We start from the raw sequence: 21,308 nt of genomic DNA on the forward strand, positions 1-21,308 counted from the left end.
CTTCAAAACCAAACGTTCACGTCCGTTCCCTACAATCATACACAGTATCAAAGTACTGTTGACGCTCGGTCGCATGTCGCGTATGATTCGGGTGCTCCCAACTCCCGTAACGCTGGGCTCACATATGCCAATCCTACGATGCCGCCGCCACTACCGGGTTCAGTGGATTCGATGGCCAAACGCCAGCAGTATGGCTTCTCTACAGACTCGAACACACCAACGTTCCCAGATACAAATTCGCCAAACACACTTTCACCAACGCCATACAGCCCATACTCGGCTATGCCGCTAACACCGATGTCAATTGGCTCTGAAGGAAACATTATGCAAACGTCGTCAACACCGCAAAATTCAGCACAATCACCGCCGGATCTCCGTCGTGTGTCTGTCCAGTCTCTCATCAATGATCTTCCAAGAAAGCGATCACGGCCGGCCGGTGATGAGGTCGGACGTGGCCGACAATATCCTATTGCTGATTCTGCTTTCACCACCTACGGATACGACTTGGGTCTCCCTGATATCGATTCTCCGAGGAATGACGACTTTTCTGCTATTGCCATCTTCAGCCCACAAAGCAACACCATGGGGTTTAACGAGGACATATCGTATGGTAGCACTGACCCCCACGGCAAAGACATGGCCTTCGAAAGCGGGGGTTATTATGCAAAACCAGTTCCGATCAGGATTTCGAAGTCTTTAGAACCACTGCCGTCACTGCTCGTAGAGAACCAGATGAATCTCTTGTACTTCCATCACTTCATCAATCACACAGCGCGGGTTCTTGTTAACCATGACTGCGAGCGGAATCCGTTTCGCGAGATTTTACCAGAGAGTAGGTGAACGCTAATCTTCATGGATCATTGTTAACAGTGGTAGTGGCTGTACAAGACGAGAACATAATGAATCTTCTTCTCGCATATAGCGCGGCACACCGAGCACGCATGCTCAATCACCCCGAGCCCTCAAATCGCATCGCCGTCTGGGTGCAAGACGTATTCCCCAAGCTACGTGAAGCGCTCAACGATGATCCCAACACTGTATCCGACAGTACTTTAGCAGCAGTGATAATGATGGCAAGTCTGGAGGTTATATCTTCTGGAACATTCGAAGTGCCCGTATCCTGGCAAAGCCATCTAACCATGGCACGCCAGATGATCATCCAGCGTGGCGGACCAAAGGGCATGGGACGGCATGATCGCGTGGCCTACTTCCTTTCGCGTTGGTTCGCATACCTCGACGTCCTCGGCTCATTGAGTGGGAACAAGAACGATACACCTCTTGGCTCCTTCTACTGGTCTAGCGAAAACGCTTCCGCGGACGAAGATTTTGAGATTGACTGTCTAATGGGCTTTACGACAAGATGTGTAGGATCCCTGGCCCGCGTTTCTGAATTAGCGAAGCGCTGTGAACCGCAGCGCATTGATGAAGAAGGCAACGTGAGGGAGGGCTGGACTCCTAGCCCTGAGATTGTAGAGGAAGCGATCGAGCTTCGTCACGCACTGGAGGAAGGCTTACTGGGCCGCAACATCAGGAAAGGATGCAACCACCGCTCGAGTACTTCCTCTGAGTCTGAAGGTGCATGGGATGCAACCGAGATCTACGCGACCAACGAATTGTTCCACTGGGCGGGTCTAATCCACTTGTATCGTCGCGTTCTCGGAAAACCCGCCATGGACCACGAAGTTCAGCAAGCCGTGCGAGAGATTGTGGGCCTACTGTACAAGATCCGGAGAGGAAGCACAGCAGAGGCTTGTCTGATCTTTCCCATGTTTGCTGCTGGCTGCGATGCGCAAGATGAAGGACAGAGGGAGAAGATCATCGAGCGGCTGAGGAGTGTGGAGGGCTTCGGACTGAACCATGTAAGCTCCTGTTATCAGAAAGTAAAGGCTGACTTGCTTACTCCGTATTAGGTGCCCAAGATCAGTACGCTCATGAAGAGCGTCTGGGATACCGGTAAACCGTGGGAGTCGCTCGTCTCTGGCGAGTTCTTCGGTTGAGAATGCCTTTGTGAAGAGATATTGCAGTGCCAAGGTCCACGAATCGATGCGATGACTATGACGAGTCACCACAGAGTGCTAGTGATGCTGCATTCATGTCAATCTTATAAAAGAACCCGACAGCATGGCCATTTGGTGGATCGATGGAAATGACTTCTGGGCAATGAGGCTTGCACTGCCCATGTAGAGTCAGCGCAAAGATGGCGTCCGTCGACTACACGCCCTCGACGCCGAGCATGAGAGATGCGATAGACTGGCCAATCTAAGGATCTGAAAGACGAGAGTTTGATGGATTTGGGACTTGAAAGAAAGTTGGCGCGAATATCAGACTGATGCGATATTACGGCGAAGATAGCGTAGCACATAGGCATGAGCAGAGAGGCAGATCGACCGGCGACAACCAATCGAATGTAGGAATGCAGTATTTCTGAGGGGTATCATCCATCCATCTGATATACATATCATCATATTATACAAATGCCCTCCATGAAGCCTCGAACCCTCTGACCCACCACACCAGCATCCATGAACCAACACCCTCAACCCTCACCAAGGCCACCAACCCCCCCTGGCCACCCTGCCCACAGCTCTCGTCCCCTTCCCCACCTCATCAGCACCCTCCCTAACCTCCTCCACAACCGCATCGACCGCCTGTCCAAACTCCTCCCTCTCCCTCTCCATCGCCTCAGTAGCCTGCCCCCACTTCTGCTGCGCCATCCACCGCTGTTTCTCAATCGCCTGCCGCAGCTCCTCCTGCAAATCGCGTATCTCGGCTTTTGTGTCGTGTGTCTCTTCGATGGCTTCGAGTTTGTACCACAGGTAGTAGGTGAGTTGGTATGTGAAGAGGGCGCCGAGGAAGCATTTTAGGAGGGGCGAGCCGAAGGTGCCGTAGTATGCGCCCTGTGAGGGATTTTGTTAGTATGGAGGGTAGAGGGAGGGTGGTTGTTGGGGTATGACGTACTACCCGCGATGGCTCTTTTGGCGGCGGTGCTGAGTTTGGGTTTGGCGGCGAGCTGGGGGGATGCGGTGGTGGTGCTTCGGCTGCGTATGTTCTTCGGGATGTCTGGCCTATGCGCTTAGGTATCGCGCTTCTACTCCATATCGACCGTGTTGCTCTGATGTGGTTCATGGTGTCGTAAAGCTGCCAACTTTTGTCCCCGCTTCTGAGCTCGTTCGGTCGCCGCTGCAAGGTAGCCAGGTACTGCGCGAGGGGAGGTGTCGAAGAACGAAAAGTATGACGTTGATTTGTTTGCGAAAATGCGACACAGACTACTGCGCCGACGGTGGTAGAGCTCGAAACGTGCAAAGAAGCGCAGATGCGACAAAAGTCTCCCGACAGAAAACGGTATAAACCTCCGTACACTATCTCCGCGTATCCAGCTAATGCCGGGTACCCTAGCGCCGCCGCACAGACCCACGCGATGCACTTTCCAAAGGGAACACGTTCACCATACAACTTGAACCCTCATTTCCGCTTCTCTTCTCCCCTCTTACCAGACACTAGACGCTCGCTTCCTTTTTCCCGAAACCCTTCCTGGACCGCGCGATTTACAGCCATCTACCTCGTTCCACGTACACAAACACACATAACAATGGTACGATACCACCCCCTTCGCGGCGCAATGGAGCGGCTCTCCCTCCTTTTGTCGCATACACGCAACAGATGGAATAGGTAGCTAACCACAGCCACCAATCCTACAGGCGCAAACACCACAACAACGCCAGGCAAACATGCGTTTCGCCAAGGCGCAGGAGAAGAAGATGGGCAAGCCCGAGTCAACGGAGCCCGTGGTCAAGAAGAGGGCGCCTCAGAAGAGCCCCATTAGCAGGTTCTGGATCAGTACGTTTCTTCTCGCCCCGTGGTGTACATTGTTAGATCTTGTGAGGACGTGTACTGACTAGTATTCTCACAGTTGTTCTTGCTTTCATACTAGTCGGCGGTCTGCTCTTCGAGGTCCTTAAGCTCTTCTTTTAGAAAGCTGGGGTGATGCGACGCGATGCGATCGGTTACCGGACGAATACGACTTGAACTTGATTTCGATTTCGATCTTCCATACGTGGAGAAACAACACAAAGCACACATATATGCTGGGAGAGCGGATAAAAGGGAGAAGTTGGGGGAAGCTTGGAGGAGCAACTTGGCTTTGAGGCCACTTTCTTGCGTCAACTATATAGGGCACACGGCGTTATAGAGGCATCATTGCGGCATCAAGGGGACTTGGTATAGCCGATTTTGTGGTAGCAAAATACCATTGAGCATTTGATATCACATTTGTCCAAGACTCAGACACCCATCCGCCGCGTGCCTGGGCTACTACTCCTCAGGCGCATCTGCACCCTCATCCATGACCACAGTCCGCCTCTTCTTTTTCTTCTTCTTGACTTTGCCTTCTTCCTCGCCCTCAGCTGCGCCTTCAGCTGCGTTCTCGTCTTGGCCCTCGGGTTTGACCTTCTTCTTTTTCTTCTTCTTGACTTTGCCTTCTTCCTCGCCCTCAGCTGCGCCTTCAGCTGCGTTCTCGTCTTGGCCCTCGGGTTTGACCTTCTTCTTTTTCTTCTTCTTGATAGGCGCTGCTTTTTCCTCTTCACCGACTTCCGCTTCCGGTGGAGGCGTTTCGGCTGGCTCGTCTCCTTCCACAGCAACCTTTCTGACCTTTCTCTTCTTTTTCTTGACGGCGACTTCTTCTTTGACGTGTAATCTCTCGCTCGCTCGCTGCATCTCAAGCCGTAGTCGCTCGACTTCCTGGAGCGCCTTCTTCATCTCCGCGTCTTCCTGGGCCTTCCTTTCGACTTCGAGTTGAGTGAGCTTGCGATTCGATATGCCTTCGTCATCCAAGCTCAACGACCCAAGACCGGAGCTGTCCACCTGCAACAGCGATTTCTTCGTTTTCCCTGGACGTGGTTGCACGATGTCATCTCTCGAAGCGTTTGGTGCAGCAGGTCCAAGTGTCTCATCGCCCATGATGTCGACTTTGCGCACAGGCTTGCGCGGACTCCGCGATCGCGGTAGATGTTCAGACGATGACCCTTTGCTGTCGAGATTGAGCTCCATTATTGGAATCGAATCGATATCGAGCTCGTTGTTCTCCCTGTTGCCATCTCGCACTATCCTACTCAGTGGTGTGACTGCGCCGCTGCCTTTATCCGCTTCGGGGTCGATGTAGAATGGGTCATCTTTGTAGCGTTCTTTCCTTTCAGCTTTCCGACGCGCAATGATATCAGCGTCCAGATATTCATCTTCCGCTGCGTTTTGATATGATGTAGGTTCTTTATGCGGGGCATCCAGGCGATCAGCAGCCGGTGCAGCAACAGCAGGAGGCTCTGAGTATGCGGCTGCAGGCTCCGAATAAGCCGCATATACATCATCCTCCTCTGTCTCAAAGCCTTCTGCATCGGCTGTGTAGAGCAAATGCTGTAGGTTGGGGTTGATTGGTGTATCCAGATCCAGATCTTCAGGCAAAGGAACCTTGCGTTGAGCACCAGGAGCGACCGGGTTAAGCTCAGCGCCAGAAAAGAGGGCAGGTATAGCTTGAGTAAGTAGTAGAGGTGGATCGGTGAATGCGTCCTGGTCCGCGCTAGCAGCAGTGCCTGATGCAGCTTCTGCCGCGAGACGCATGAGTTCAAGGTACTCAACTGCCCGTTCTTGGACTTCCAGACTAGGATGTGTGGAGAGCGGCTCCAAAAAGTGGATAATACGAGCCATGAGAAGGGACATTAGCGTTTTGCGCTCCGGAGTCCATGAGACTTGATCGTTTCCAGCCATGCTAGAGAAGACCTTGGGTATCGCTTGCAGATATACAGCGAGCGTCCTCGAAGATAATTGGAGAGAAGATGGGTGTAGCAGAGAGGTCATGACTGGCTCTGGGCGGGTGAGGTAGTTGGCGTACTCTCCAACCAGCCAGCCAGCGTATTCCAGTACACCTTGACCGCCGTTCCCGGATGCTGGGAACATTTGGTCTCTCCGATCAACGAGCACGAGCGACTGTGCGGCATCTATAGCTTCTGATCGAACGCTCTTCACCCGAATAGCAACGTTCTGCAATTCGTGTCCGATGCCACCACCAATGTCGTCTGAATGTTCTATTTCTTCCTCCTCTTCCATAACCGAGGTTGCTTTTGTTGCCGGTGATACCCTGACTAGCTGAGTAAGTACATCAATGTACCATTCGAAGTCGGCAATGTTGCTATAAGTATCGCGTGAGCACATCTCCAGGATCCTCCGAATGACGCTTATCTTGTAGTCGTCTGGCAGTGGCGGCGGCTGGTCGGATTTCTGTTCATGCTGAGGCAGATTCTCTTCTGCGTCGGAGTCGTCGTCACCATAAGGTGATATGCCAGTCAGCCTACCTCGGTCGTTGTTAGGATCGCTCGCTGCTGAGGAAATCGGTGCGTTTCGAAGCTGTCGCATCAACCTTCCAACAATCGCTGTGAGGTTGTCTGAATTAACCATTCCAACCACCAGATCCAAAGCACGCATTCGTATTGAGATATCGGGGTCGTCGATGCATTCGAGGATGACGTCTTGCTGCTGAGAAACCAAGTATGGATGTGAAGTGACGATCTTCTCGAACGCGAGTAGTGCGACATATTTTACTGCAGATTGATGAGAAGCCAAACGTTGAACAACAGTGTATATTAGCTTACAGTTTGCATCTCCCTCTATGATCATCATGCCACGTAGTTTGCCAACACATAGCTTTGCTACCTCCTCACCTTCCGCAGTACCTTCTACGGCTTCTAGGATACCACCCTGGATGATACCACTGATACATTCGTAAAGTAACGACATGGCAGACGTCTCCCGTATAATCTTGGTCAACGGAGGTAGCAGTTTCTTGATGAGTCGGGGTTCTAATGGGGTTAATGTTGCAAACTAAGGCAGGTCAGTTCAAGTTCTGGTTTTATATCCTCTGAGCTCAGTGCTTACAAGTTTGATGAGTTTAATGGCCATCCAGTTGTTGCCTCCTTCTACTAAGAGATCAAATAGTCTCGGTGCAAGCGGTAGGAAGTCCTGTGGTCTCCGCCATCCCAGCTCGCACACGACGTTGACGATTGCCGCTGTGACGCTCGCATCCTCATTGTCATCTAACAAGCGCTCCTTGATCTTAGGCCAGGCGGGTCGCAGTGTCTCTGGATAAACAAGAGCCAGCCGGTATAGTGTTACGACGGTCTTCTTCCGGACCATTGCGTGCGAATGCGTCAGGCGCGGTATTAGGTCGGAGAGGACCGAGTTGGCCATGCTCGGGTTTATGACGTGTGGTATGGCGCCTAGCGGGAGGGCGATGTACTGGGGACTCGAGCTCATGATGTCCTTCTTGAGCTGGTTCTCGGCGAGCACGAGGACTTCGGTATCCCGTCGAAAGCTCTGTACTGCGGCCAGGTAACCCGTGCGCTTCTGCTTGAACTTGGAGCTTGACATGACCTCGAGGACGTTGAAGCTGGCCCAAGACATGTCGTGGCCGAACATCTCGAGGTACGTGAGCTTCATGAGGGCCGTGGCCTTGAGGTCCATGTCGTTGGTGCGTATTTCCTTGCGACATTCTTTTATGCTCTCGGCGATGTACTCGCGCTCGCTGCCTTTGTGGTTTCGGAGGCCCCGAATGAGGTCGAAGAGAGATTTCTCGAACCTAGGGGGTTGTTAGTCACGACACTTGTATTGGAGATTTGGTGAGCATTGCATTTTGGCGTGGCTCAGGCAGCGTCACGCGGTCGTGTGTCGAGGTGTGCAAGCGCGCGAGGAGGGGTAGGTGTGCAGCGTGAGGGTGAAGGTGGTGGGCGACTAGGCATCATCATTGGGAGGCGGTCGTCATGGCGGGCGTGTTTGGCGACATGAAAGCGGGCTCTAGTCGGTCGTCTGCAGGGAAAGCGACTGCTTGTCGGGTCGAGGCTGTTGACGTGCACCTGGAGTCCAGAGGCTCCACTACCGAACGCCCGCTAGTTTCGCCGGCGGAAGCTTGGGACAGGCATCCCCATCAGCTTACCTAACTCGACATGCTTCTCCAGACACTCTGTCGCCATTGACACGCACCCGACACCTAAAGTCGACGCCCGCAGCCGCCAGCATGACACAAGCCAACCTCCTCTCTCCACCCGCGCAAATACCACCGCCCACCGCTCTCGCCCTGTCCCAAAAAGCCCCCCTCGTCCTCTCCACAACACCAACGTCGACGCTCCCGTGGCCCCTCTCGCTGCTCTTCTCCCGCGAGACACCCGAAACATGGACCATCCACGAGAACCTCTTCCTGTCGACACTCCGCACCGGCGACGAGAATGCCGCCCTGTCAATTCTGCAGCGCCTCGAGGCCCGATTCGGCGACCACAACGAGCGCATCATCACATTGCGCGGCATCTACAACGAAGCAACGGCCCGGTCAGACGCCGAGCTGGAGAAAGTGTTCGAGGCGTATGAGAAGATACTCCGCGACGACCCCACCAACATGAGCATCCGGAAGCGGAGGGTTGCCGTGCTCAAGGCGCTGGGTAGGACCGCCGATGCCATCACCGCCGTGGCCGTGCTCCTGAAGAACAGCCCCACCGACTCCGAGGCATGGGCAGAGGCGAGCGAGCTGTATGCGAGCCAGGCAGCGTGGGGACAGGCGATATACTGCGCAGAGGAGGTTCTGCTCATCACGCCGAATGCATGGAGTGTGAGTACCACAGTGCCCCGACGATGCCATACGTGTACTAACCCGCGCCCAGGCTCACGCACACATTGCGACCCTACACTACCTCTCCACAGCCTCCAACAACCCACCCAACCTCAGCTCCCTCGCCCTCTCACTAAAGCACTTCTGCCGCTCCGTCGAGCTCAACGACGCCTACCTCCGCGGCTACTACGGCCTCAAGCTCCTCACCACAAAGCTCAATGCCATACTCTCCGACTCCGACTCAGCAGCCAAGCGCAACACACAAGAAGACGATGACGTCCCCGTCCCCAACGCCCAAACCGTCAAGAAGCTCGAGGAAATCGCTACAAACAAGCTCGCAGAAATCATAAGGCAATACAAGTCAGGAAACAAGGCCTGGCAAGGCTACGACGAGGCCGAGATTATTGCTGCGCGGGAGCTGTTAGACAGAGACGGCAAGACGGAGCGGTGAGGGACTGCATCTGCAGCAAGTGACTGAAATCGTCATGAAACGGGGCGTTTTGGGCGTCTTTGGTGTAGACACGTGGAATACGTTCCTGGACAAAGTGTTTCCAGCACAGTTGCTAGATACCATTCCAAGTGACTTATTAATCAATCATCAACAAATCATAATGCAAACACCGAGAACATTCACGAGTGCACATGTGTAGCCAGAGATAGAGTGAAGATTGTGCATACAAAGACGCTTAGCAAAGGGTATATATCCATAATTATTATTAAGAGAAGAAGCCCGTCAGCTCCCTCACAAGCCCAATTCCCTTGTATGCCCTTTCCCGCTATCTTCGTCCCTGACCAGGTTCCACGCTCCGAAAAAACAACACCGGACCCTTTCATGCAGATCAGAAGAACAAAGTTAGATGAATCGTTTCCCAATTTACCCCACACCACAAATGCCCTAATGTGGATATATCTGCCGTCGATGCTAGATGCTAGATAAGACAGCCTAGCGGAGCCGAAACGAAGAATAAGTAAGAAAAGAATAAGAAGAAAAAGGTAAAACAACGCCTAGAGTTGTTGCAACATGTATGTTTTCCTTCGGTTCAACAGAAACAACAAAAACGCCACCTGTAAATGCCGGTAGATGAAAAAGAGAAATACAAGAATCTCGGCCATGGGCCATTTTAAATCGCTTCCATATATCTTCAAGAAAGTGGTGGTGGTGGAATGGAGGAGGAGGAAAGAACAATTAACGGGACTCGTTTCTTCTTGTTGTTTTTCTTTCCCTGGAACCATGATATCCGTTGTACGCGGGCGTTTCTAATGTAATGCGTTTGTAGGTGCGATGAGAAAAAGGTTCGTGTATGCGTCGCGAATGTGCGTAACAACACCTAGATGTTGAGACCGCGAGTGAGATCTTCAAGGCCGGAGCTGTTGTTCTCCTTGCCCTTGGAGTGCTTGTTCTTGCGTGCAGCCATCTTGCCCCAGTCTTCGTCCGCGTCGTCCGTCTCAGCGGGGGCCATCATTTGCGGGCCGGGGCTACCCTTCTTCAAGATGCCCTTGATGGTGCTGGTCCTAGCCTGGTTTGCGCCGCCGCCCGAGGCTTGGAGTGTCATCGAGGTGCCGTTGGAGACGGCGTCGGAGTGGTTGACGACAGGTCGGTACCTAGCAGACAGACCAATGTTAGAACGCTCGGATGGGGCGATGGAGGGAGTGTACCCTGGATTCGGGCCCATGAACGACATGGCGCGCTGCTGTGGTTGGTTTCCGTTGCCTGACATGAAAGACATCGGTCGGTTTTGTCCGTTCGGTACATTGAGGAAACCCCCGCCTCCCATTGTACTGCCCATCGTGCTACCCGCGTAGCCGGGGTTGGGCATCGCCATCGACATCCGGGGATCTTGTTGGGGCTGCTGCTGCATCATCTGTAGCTGCATTTGCTGCATGGCGATCATCTGCTGCATTTGTTGCATCTGCTGCATCTGCTGCATGTAGTCGTTCCCTTGCTGCATTGGGTATCCCATCTGTCCCATGCCCATTCCCTGCATTTGCCCACCCATCATGGGGTTCATCATGGGGTTCATGCCGTTCATCATGGGCATGTGCGACATCCGCATCGGGTTCTGAGGCTGACCGTTCGTGTTCATTTGCTGTCCGAGAACACCAGTGAAAGGCCCTCCCTGGGGCTTTTTTGCCGAGGCACCGCCCATGTACTTTTGCTTGGTCATATCCCTCATCTGGATCTGGTCCACGAGCGAAGGCTGCGACATGCCAGCATCTTGATACATCATGTTAGGGCCCATGCCCATGTCTCCAGCAATCGAGCCGCCTGCGACTGATCCAGGACCACGCGCAAAGCCATTGAAGCCCATGGACTCTCGGTTCGTCGGCCGGACCAAGCCTCCTCCAATGAAAGAGGAGTTGTACGGATCCTGGGGCAAATGTCTCGCGAAAGCAGGCAGATTCCCCTGGCCCATGCCGCGTTGACTCATGGCACCTGCTGAGGCCGGGCGATCGGGTATGTAGGAAGGCATCGAGTTCGTCGGTTGACTGGGGAATCTGTTGCGAGCTTGACTTGGGAAGCCGTGTTGGGCGAGGATACCCAGCGGTACATCCTCATCTTCCCATTCTTCGGCCTTCATGGAAGTTTCCGACGGGAAGCCCATGTGATCTGCTCCCGGCTCTGCAAGACCCCCAGGAGCTGTGGTAGACCGTCGCATAGCCTCGCGGGCAAAGTGCATCTGCTGATTCTTGCGTCTCATGAGCTCTTCTTCCTCTCTTCTTTTGATAGCATCCTCCTCGTCTTCGTAGTCTTCGTCGTCGGAGCTTTCCTCAGGTGGTGGCTTGTTCATTTGCTTCTTTTGGTATTCCCTGAATTCGGCCTGCGACATTACTCTCCTACCAGCCGCTGTACCAGGGACGGATGCAGTGTTGCTGTCTGAGGCTACTGCGGCAGATTTCTTTGCTGTCGTGATTTGTTGCTTGGGAGCAGGCTTTGACGGCGCGAATAAGTCTTCGTCCTCAGCGTCATTGTATGGAGAGGCCGTCCGAGCGAGGGAAGCTTTGGGGGTTGTGTTCGTGGTCGTGCTCGAAACAGTGGCTGATCGAGATGAATAGGGGGTCTGGTAGGAATTGGCAGACGACGTTGAGGTGGAGTTGAGCTGTTGTTCCGGAGAGCTTTCACGATATGACTTCCTATCGGTATATGATTTGCGTACGAACTGTGCATCTGCATCTTCGAAAGTAGGTGCTGGTTGGAAGGTAGGGCTTTCTGAGGCGACTGGCGCATACGATGAGTATTTGTGGGGAGGCGGCGGCGGCGGCGGCGAGTCGTTGTCTGAGTTCGGAGAAGCCATGAGGTTGTCGGTAGAGTTGCGACTGTCCCAGCTCTTCATTGGCGGTTCAATGCCAGTGGGCGGTAGAATCTTGATGGGTTCTGCTTGGAACGTGCGCTTCTCCGAAAGCAGTGAGCGTCCTGCGGTCTCTCGTTGAATTTCGGGAGATTCCTTGCGGCTTAAATGGCCAAACATGTCGTCCTCAAAGCCGCCGAAGTTCAGATCCCCCTCGAGCTTGGGCGGGACTGCAGTGCTCGCGTAGCTGGATGTGGTCATGGCGCGATTTCTGCCACTCCACCCTGTCCCTGACAGATCCTTGTATGAGGAGACGCCGGAGCTTGACTTGGGCAATGAGGGAAGATTCTTGCGGAAAGCGCTCACCGACGACGGAGCCGGAGAGCTGTTGTGTTGTGAGACGGCCGGTCGAGGGATATTAGTAAAAAGGTTGTCGTCGGAGCTGGTGTCGGTGGAAGAAGGAAGTGTAGAGGTGGAGCCATGTTGGCCATTGGCGTAGGGTCTCGAATTGGAAAATTGAGTCCCACTGCTTGACTTGCTGTCGCTAATTAAAGGGTCAGTCCGGCCGACGCTATGACTAGTGGATACGAAGCTTACCGTTTTGACGATCCTGGAGACTCATCGTCAACGGACTGGTTGCGATTTTTGCTGCCAGGATGGCTGAAGCCGCTGAAGCGAGGAAACTTTGATGATCTCTCTTTTTCCTGTGTCTTGCGCTGCTCTTTTGCCTTTTCTACTTCCGTCTTGCTCAGCACCCGGAAGGCACCAGAATCAGCGGGTGCAGTTGTGGTGACTGGGCTCGTTGCGATGTCGACTTCGTCGAACACATTGCCCTGAGACTTCCGACGGGCGGTGAATATCCCTAGGCCTGGCTTGCCCATGTTGATGAGTTGTGGTTTCCAAGTACGAGAAGCGACCAATGCCTCGGGCGGCCTATTCTGATGTGAGATGCGCTATCATATACTCCAAGACGGGCGATGTGTGGCGGTTGTGGTCGAGGAAGGAGCGACGGGTGCGGTCAGGAAGGAGCCAAACGTGGGGATGGGCAGGTAACGAATGGACGACTTGATCTAAACGTCTGGTATTAGCTCTGATTTGCGTGCCACTGGCGATGCAGGGTGCTGGCGCAGTGTCGAGAGATGAGGTGAGCGGGCGCGGCGGGTGTTGCTGTGAGAGCTGAGTCGGGAGCGTCGTTGAGGGCAACTTCGTATTACCGCGTTTCAACGTCAGGGCCGTGTCGATCTAGCCGCGTATTGATAATATTATGCGCCTCGAGGGATTCGCTTGCAGCACGCGGGGGCAGGAAAGCTCGTCGTGGCAAGATGCGCCTCTGCCACTTTCCAGCGCATCGCCTGGGCCGCTTGTTGGTTTCGAGTGCGGCGTTGCTCAATCCTTCCGGGGCCCGGGAGTTGGGTGGGTTGGGTGTGCGACTTACCAGACACGAGGCGGGTAGCAGCAGCAGCACCTGTTCAACGAGTGACAGTGTCTAATTGCAGACGGCGGAGACGCGATGATGTAGTCGGAGGGCACGCGCGGAGAAAACGGCGGGATCATGAACGAGTATAAGGGCGCGCACGGATGGCACAAAGCGTAGTCAGGAGTGCGCCGTCCCATCATCTTCACTCGACTGCCCACTGCCCTCTCGCTCGGCCGGGCCTGCATCTGCCTAGGTACCGAACCAATGGCATCCGCCCGCAGTAGGCATAGCGCCGAATCGAGCGGCCATGAACTGCCATGTTGGGTTTTGCCATGTACAATTGCGTCTTGACGGCCATTGAAGTTTGCCCACGGCGCGCCAAACGCTGGTACGATTCATGCTGTCTTGCACGTAGCTGCGAGGCTGCCGTGCAGCTTCACACATAAGCCCTACTACCTGTTGAGTCGACGGCTGCAAACTGCTGGTCGAGGGTGCTGGTACAGTAGTGTAGCCTCCTAGTCCGACCACCATCCATGTCCGGGACCCTCATGCCAAAATTAGATGGCTAGGCCAAGAGAACTCATCAACCATGGTCTTTCCAGGGCCGCACGCTCGTTGCTCGCTACCTGATAACAACGCCTGATCGACAGTATCGACGCGCAGTCCGGTCGACGTCATCAACACTTGCCATGTGCAAATTCTCACTGCGCCTGGTGTTTCGGCCCTGGACACAAGACCCTTCGTATTACACTGCTCCACAGCATAACGGACCCTCTCGGACCATGCCCGCGGTCGGCGCGATACCGTCGAGCCAAAATTACAACCAGCCCACATCTGTCTAGCGGCCCTGTTCCATAGGCACCGTGGAAGCTTGAATGGCTGTGAGTCGAGCCACAAGCCAGGGCTGTCGTTGCTTGTGATTACTGCACGCCAGGATATGTGATGCTCCATTCAGCCTGCAGACTCCGAGATGACACTTCTGCAAGACGAGACGCTTCGCCGCCCGGGCACTTCTCTTGCTCGTGCCTAACATGCAGCTGCCTGCAGGCTCGCTACCCGGTGCGAAAACATCGCCCAAGCCCGCGCGCTTGCTCTAAACCCTGCTGGATTCCCGTCTTAACGATATCTAGCTAAGAGAAGAAAGCCTGTTTACACTTCACATTCACTGCGCGCATTTGTTGTTGGGCGCACAAATTGCTTTGGATGATTTCCCTCCCAGATCGATCTCAGGAGGCTGCTGGTGGCTTGCCAATGTTGCCATGATGAGAGCACAGACGCTGCCGGGCAGGCCGCTACTGCATATTTCTCCTTATGGCTACACGCATGCAAGCCAATACCAACCTCGCTGATCTGGAGGGAAGCGTTCAGTTCGTGAACTGCGACCACCTCTCTCCACCCCTCTGGCAGCACGTCATGATTACCATTATTTTGCGGCCCTTTTTTGAGGCAAAGCACTCCGAGCTGTTGCCGGGTCTGTAACGCGTCTCGTCGAGAGAGTTTTTCTTGTTCCAATCGTACGATTTGCTGCGCTTCTGCAGCTGCATGGGCTGAACGCGGCTCGCCAGCTTCCCGGGCGCTCGCTGTTGGCTTGCACCCTAGAGTCGTGTTCGACGAAGCGCTGCAGCATTACTGCGGGACATGACGCCGTCTCTTTTAGCTCTCCCGCCCCTCATTAATTCCAACCTCTCGTTTGCTTCAATTTCAACGTTCTGTTCACCCCGCCTGCGAACGCGTAATCGTTACGGGAGATCTGGGGGTCGGTCAGCTAGCCTCACCCTACATGCGTCTCAACACGTTCGATCGATCTGCGCTCGGCTCTCACCGTCAGCTCGGCTCCTGGAGATCAGCCGACCCAAATTGGTTGGCATTCGCTCATATCGCATGTGTTCCGAGCTGGTGACAGGACTTTTTGTTAACTATACAAAGTGTTCATTGTCGGTGCCTTGTTTCTGAACTCGCGCGGTAAGTAGCAAGCAGGACCTGCCGGCTTTTCAATTTCGCTTTATCCACATTGCTATCACGACTCCTTGTCTTAGCATCCTCAATGCCAAGACGTCGCAACAGGATTCCGGAAGGTCCAATGAAGGAATTTCGGCGAGACCGTTACATCCTCGATAGTCTTCTGTTATGACCGCGTCAACTTTGTAGCGAGTCTCGGGCATTTTGCTTCTTTGCTGTCGGCTTCACCTAGTTTGCTTTGTTTTCCGCTTCTAGTCTGTTGCCATCCGCCCGGTACCGTGTGGAGACGGGACAGAACACTCATGCAAGAGACGTCTCTACGTACGGTCATGAGACTCGATAGCGGCGTATGTCTGGGCTAGGACCATGGTCGCATCTGACAGGTCTGGTGAATGTAACGGCCGTGTATCGGAAAACGACAGCATTCTTCTGCTCGAATGGGCGCACACAAGGCGACTGTGTAGATGCCGTACTAATCATACCTGCGGTACTTTAGTTTTGACGCAGGGTAATGCTAAGAGCTCACGCGCCGTTACGTCGATCGAGATGAGCAGGTGGGATCAGGTTTTTACATATCGGAGAAGATCTGTCGCTGAGAAAGAGTATGGGTGGCACTAGGAGAAAACGTGCTGGTGAAGACAGGTAGCTTGAGTGTGCTCTAAGGGCAGGCGCGCTACGACTGAGTGCAGCTTCCCAAATGTCTGCACCAAGGCTACCGCGGACTCACCGAAGCGCATGGACGCTCGGGAGGGTCCAATGACGCAACTGCGTAAACAGTGACAACGTTCACTCTAACCCCAACACTGCAATTGCTTCTTCTCGTCTGGTAGTCCGACCCCCACACTTCACTGGCGCTACTCCACGACTTTCCTCTTACATCGGCGGCAATACCAGCAATCAGGCCTCATCAGAACGTAGGAAAAACAAAGCCTGGTCAGCTTCCGCGCAGCATGCCGGCTGGGTTCCTCGATATTCCGCCCGAGCTCCGCAACGAGGTGTACGATATTCTTTGGGAGGATACACCCACGTCAACCTAGGAAAAGACTGAACAGGTCTGCAGCCTACATTAACATAGAAATCTGCAAAGCAGGTGGCCTGACGTCGATGTAGGCTCTAAGCCTGTTCAGCTTTTTTCTTGTATAAGGTGCACCTGTTTTTGAGAAGTACTATGACGCCCGGAACTGTGCTGGTGGGACAGCACACAGTCAGTGGCTCATCCATACACGGTACTCCAACCGTCATCATATGGATACTGGAGGCAGTATTCAATTGTCTTGTTCCCCCACTTCATCCCATCACATTACAGAAGACCCGCAATGCATCCCCTCTCTCCGCAATTTGGAAGATGGACGGATATTGCGCTCATGCATGGATCGTTAACTGCCGAACCTGGGCATATTAGCCTCATATACCGTTTCAACTGACCGGAGAGAAGGCCCCATCCATTGCCAGATAGGTCTGAACTTCAGCTGATAGTCATAAAAAGAGTCAAATCAACATGTTGAACCATTGAAGTAAAGTAGACTTCATATCAGCCGCACCTACTTGCAATAATGCGCAGCCTCATCGCTACCGTGGTCGTTGCCTTTGCAACACATATCTTCGCAGCATGTACCCGCGAAGCCCTCAAATCTATCACAGACGAGTTCCTCGTCGCTCAAACTGCAGGACAAACAACCTTCCCTTCTCTTTCTAGCACCGTCGCATACACCGAAAACCGGAAGAGCGTCGACATCAAAACTGGCATCCTCTCCAAGCCCATGAAGATCGACCATGCCCGAGCCCAACACGACACAACTCAATGCGCTGCATTCACTGAGTTTATTGTCACCAATACCGCCGCGCCGTATGTAATCGCAACGCAACTCCGTCTCGACAACAGCACAAAAGTCTCGCAAATCGACACCATCTGGACAAGCAAAGGAGACTGGCTCTTCAACGTCACAGGCACATACTACTGGGCCACGCGCGAGAAGTGGGATCCCATCCCCGCCGCCAACCGCGATACGCGAGCTGTCATCAAAGCAGCAGGAGACGCCTACTGTGACCTCTTCAACAACAAAAGCGTCACAGTGCCCTGGGGCTCGCCGTGCGCTCGCCTCGAAGGCGGTGCGTATACGGGCAAGGGTGAGGCGACGGACAGATGCGATGTCGGTGTTCCGAGCGGTGTACCTCTGGTAAACAGGCAATATGTTATCGACGAGGAGTATGGGACTGTGGATATTATCATGGATTTTGGAGGTGTGGCAGGGCAGGTTGGGGCTGATGGGTTGCCGGATAGTCATGAGTTTAGGGTTGAAGGGGGGAAGTTGAGGTACGTGCATACGCTTTCAAGCTGTGGTGGGAAGGCGTGCATGTAGGTTTTGGATGCATTGATGTGCGTGTGTGGGCATATGAGGGTCAGGGGCTTGGGCAATGAGCAGTATGAGGTTGAATGTTCGATGTATATGAGAACCATGTGATGGTCGCTTGCCAGCAGCGCAAAAGGTACCTCCAGCCGTATCAAAAGTTAGTATTACTCTTGCATTCTTGAGAGGCCGTTTTTAGCTATAGGGGTTTATAGGTCATAGGTTATGGTAGGAATAATCCCGATCCCAACAGAGGGCGCACTCCTCAATCATCCTTATCACTACTCTCGTCATTTTCAACGTGTGCGCACAGTTTCCCCTTCGAAACTCCATCAGTCTTCAATCCCCATACCACATCACCACATCTCCATCAGCATCATACCAAGCCTCTGCACAACCTCTTACGTCCAGGAAATCCACCCACTCATCATTCTCCACGGCCAGTGCTTTCGATACTCTCTTCAGAACACCAGATGCATTGCCATCGAATCCGCCAAGGAGTGACCTCTCTGCTTGAATTGTCTCCGTCTCGTCTCGCACAACGTGGTGGTTGATGGATTCGCTGACACGTGGAGCTTGTGGCGCGTCTGTCATGACGACATCCCCGGACCCGTCGATGGAAGAGGCGCCGTGTATGATTCCATTCCTGCAGACCAGTCTCTTTTCAACGAGAACAGGGTCAACGTAGTTGTGTAGACGCCAAGTTTTGCACTTGGAGGTATGTGTGAATGCCCAGATCAGTACTTCAGGTTGGGTCTGTATTGCAAGCTCACAGACGCCTGCCAACCTTGCAATCTCGGTGCCACTAATAGTGAGTGGCCATATGGAGCTGCTATCCTCGCCGTTGCGTTGTCTTGGTTGATCAGAGGCAAATGGCTCATTCCACTAGTTTAGCCAATGGTTCCTCTTATGTCCCAGTGGGACTGCCGTAGAGGCATTGTAGGCATCCCAGCTCTTAGCATTTTGCTCCATCTGCGATAGACGAATGACGTCTGGAGGAACGCTGTACAATAGCAGAGTGTCGCCGTAAGCCACGATGGCGCGGACTCCCTGCGACAAATCCGCAGCCGCACTATACAGCCTTGGTACAGCATTCTGTTCTGGCGGAGTGAGTGTGATCTTTCGAAGAAGCTTCGTAGGTCCACCAAGAGGTGCGTCGCAGCCTAGTGTCAATAGGCCGTTGACAGGGTCGATAAACAGGACGTGATACCCGTCACTTAGCGGAAGCGCATGATAGTGATCACAACTAGGTGAGCCTGGACGATGCGTCGCAGATTCAAACCCAAATGAACCCCAAAACGACGCCATGGTGGGCCGGCCGAAGAATTTCCGGCTGATGGCAGGCCGATCTTCTGGATGTGCTGCACTGGAAATAAGACGGAGCTTCTTGGCAGATTCGAAGCCTGGTCGTGGCGAAAGAAAGTACAGGTGATCGCCTGCTAGATGTTAGGCGCATGGTAAACCCAAGAGACGTGTACTTACTCGGCGCTGTGAGCGGGAACTAACGACTCAAGCTCTGTCCTGTGAGCGCATCAATCCAATGCAACTCAATTCCTGCTGAACATCCAAAGGCGACGCAGCGACGTTGCGGGCAGATAGAGACACTGCGTGGTGGATCGTCTTCGGCGCAGAGATGGCGGTATATCGTCGTGGTTCCCCTTTCGACAGGGACGGTGTGAACACATGACTCGAAGGTGCAAAGCCCATGGGAAGAAGGCCTTCGTGAGGGTCCGGAAATATTGAGGTTCCATGCGTGATTGACGAAGTGTTGATCGTGGGTTTGATGATCATCCGTATTGTGGAGGTTGATGCGCTGGTTGTTCGACCGTACGCCAATCGTATCGAAGGTTGTGGGATCTCGCTCTTGGACGAATGGATGATGCATTCGAGCCGTGTTGCGTCCTTGAAGACTCATACCAGCCTCATAGTCGTTGATACAGCTAGTCTGAATAGACGCAGATGTGGTGACACCCTTCTCCGGCCCATCAACATCAACATGTACATCGACGGAACCGTTGCCTCCGACTGTGCGTCCATAGTGGAGCTCGCAAACCAGGCCCATGCGTCCTTCGAGAAGCGCAGCGATAGCGTGTCGCCCAGAGGAGACGTCCATGCTCATTTCAATGACCCTTCTTGGGCATACGACGCTAGTGATGGGCACCGGAAGTCCACTCTCGAGGTCGTAGATGTAGATTAGGGTTTCTCGTGCGACACATACAAACCGACCGCAGAGACTTGTGGAAAACACCAACCCACTAGCATACCCATTGGCTAGCTCAGTGAAGTCAATGTCAGAGCGTTCCACGATAGCGGCTCTGATGTCCAGTCCGTTGCCGCTCCATCCAGATGACAAAGCACACTGCCGAGCAAGGTATCGACTCAGTGACCATTCTTCGCTATGCGAGGCAGCGGTCGCAATAGGATGGAAAGCGGCACTATGCGCTATGGAAGTAGTATCTTCAGTGCTACTCAGCCAACCACCTCTGCTTAGCATTGTATTGAGCAGTTTCTTATCGAGACTTGCTCGCATCCAGTGTCGGCACGTATGGCGTACGGCATTGAAATCTTTTGGGCCGAGGTAATCGTATACGTGCTGAAGAATCTCAACTGGAAGGTGGTATGAGTTAGGAAAGGTCGGTGGTGCTGCCACGCTCAAAGCAAGATACCAAGCACGATTTGTCAGCCTCAACGACTTCCATGCAGCCGTATCCAAGTACGGTGAGAGGAGCGTAGCAAAAGTACGAACCGGAGACGTAGGTGCGTGCCCAACAATATTGGCATTACTGCACTTAACATGACCCTGTGCAGGAGTAAAGAATGGAGAGCCGTCCTCAAGCGCGATAACAAAAGGGCTTTCATCTTCTTCCGACGGTGTGCGAACGCCGAGTAGAACATCAGTCACAGTTCGAGTGATGCCTTGATCGGTACCAGGCTCCAGGATTGCATCCTCAATAATGCTGGCACTGTCGAGCATTGAAAAAGAGTCGGTCCGCGCTCGTCGTAGTAGTTGTACGTCGCTATTAGTTTCTGCGAGGCTGGGAAGGCGAGACATTGAGTCGCTGTAAGACCCTACGGAGCGGAGGCTTGGTCCACTGAACATGAACGTGGCAGGCGATACCATGTCTAGGCTCGGTACTGAGCCGTATAACGAGGATCCCGGTCTGGACCCAAAGCTGGATGCTCGCGATCTTGCTTCCGGACTGTCTGCTATCACATTACGATCTGCGGCGCTACCGAAGAGCGAAGTGATGTATCTGTGAAAGGCCACCCGCGGCCTAGATTGTAGACGGGATGCGAGAGCAGTATTGGAACGGTCGGCTTTGGCAACCCGAGGTAAGGTCTTGCGACTATGAGGAATACGGGTTCGTGAAGGTCGAGGGAAGACATGGCGAAGAACTTCGGAGCGTCTTGGGGCTGGCGGTTGCGCTTTGCTTGTATTGTTCGGGGCGGCTTCGTCCAATGGTATCGTCTGCGATAAGGTTGTGTCAGCCAGTAGTGGGGTCGTTATTGCGTAGTCCATTGCGTGCGACATTTGTTCGCGGCGGGAACGTGGCGGAGTGAGAGACAGTATGCGCGTGGTTGGCGATCCCGAGAACGAGGCTACCCGAAGAGGTTCGAGTTGGATGATAGGAAGCGCTGATTCGGACTTGGTTTCC

At 53.6% G+C, this 21,308-nt stretch overlaps 7 protein-coding genes across 7 annotated transcripts; 4 read left to right on the forward strand and 3 right to left on the reverse strand.

Moving 5' to 3' along the window:
• Positions 1-582: 582 nt before the first annotated feature.
• On the forward strand, positions 583-1,997 carry J4E92_002759 (uncharacterized protein; the record flags this gene model as incomplete). Its single annotated transcript, XM_051494161.1, has 3 exons — positions 583-832; positions 877-1,859; positions 1,911-1,997. The coding sequence occupies 3 exons, from the start codon at positions 583-585 to the stop codon at positions 1,995-1,997; spliced, it is 1,320 nt and encodes a 439-aa protein (XP_051355840.1).
• Positions 1,998-2,543: 546 nt separating this feature from the next.
• On the reverse strand, positions 2,544-3,126 carry J4E92_002760 (uncharacterized protein; the record flags this gene model as incomplete). Its single annotated transcript, XM_051494162.1, has 2 exons — positions 2,544-2,897; positions 2,959-3,126. 2 exons carry the CDS (start codon positions 3,124-3,126, stop codon positions 2,544-2,546), a joined length of 522 nt encoding a protein of 173 aa, XP_051355841.1.
• A 602-nt stretch (positions 3,127-3,728) lies between these two features.
• J4E92_002761 (uncharacterized protein) lies at positions 3,729-3,972 on the forward strand (the record flags this gene model as incomplete). Its single annotated transcript, XM_051494163.1, has 2 exons — positions 3,729-3,837; positions 3,911-3,972. The coding sequence occupies 2 exons, from the start codon at positions 3,729-3,731 to the stop codon at positions 3,970-3,972; spliced, it is 171 nt and encodes a 56-aa protein (XP_051355842.1).
• Positions 3,973-4,311: 339 nt separating this feature from the next.
• On the reverse strand, positions 4,312-7,674 carry J4E92_002762 (uncharacterized protein; the record flags this gene model as incomplete). The annotated part of the gene is made up of 4 exons (XM_051494164.1): positions 4,312-6,587; positions 6,639-6,867; positions 6,922-7,621; positions 7,646-7,674. 4 exons carry the CDS (start codon positions 7,672-7,674, stop codon positions 4,312-4,314), a joined length of 3,234 nt encoding a protein of 1,077 aa, XP_051355843.1.
• A 382-nt stretch (positions 7,675-8,056) lies between these two features.
• Positions 8,057-9,092, forward strand: J4E92_002763 (uncharacterized protein; the record flags this gene model as incomplete). Its single annotated transcript, XM_051494165.1, has 2 exons — positions 8,057-8,641; positions 8,694-9,092. 2 exons carry the CDS (start codon positions 8,057-8,059, stop codon positions 9,090-9,092), a joined length of 984 nt encoding a protein of 327 aa, XP_051355844.1.
• Positions 9,093-9,969: 877 nt separating this feature from the next.
• On the reverse strand, positions 9,970-12,809 carry J4E92_002764 (uncharacterized protein; the record flags this gene model as incomplete). Its single annotated transcript, XM_051494166.1, has 2 exons — positions 9,970-12,472; positions 12,526-12,809. The coding sequence occupies 2 exons, from the start codon at positions 12,807-12,809 to the stop codon at positions 9,970-9,972; spliced, it is 2,787 nt and encodes a 928-aa protein (XP_051355845.1).
• Positions 12,810-16,857: 4,048 nt separating this feature from the next.
• Positions 16,858-17,664, forward strand: J4E92_002765 (uncharacterized protein; the record flags this gene model as incomplete). Its single annotated transcript, XM_051494167.1, has 1 exon — positions 16,858-17,664. One exon carries the CDS (start codon positions 16,858-16,860, stop codon positions 17,662-17,664), a length of 807 nt encoding a protein of 268 aa, XP_051355846.1.
• Positions 17,665-21,308: the final 3,644 nt, after the last annotated feature.

This window comes from Alternaria infectoria (genome assembly GCF_024043175.1).
Source record: "Alternaria infectoria strain BMP 0036 chromosome Unknown scaffold_3, whole genome shotgun sequence".
NCBI classification, from domain to species: Eukaryota; Fungi; Ascomycota; class Dothideomycetes; order Pleosporales; family Pleosporaceae; genus Alternaria; species Alternaria infectoria.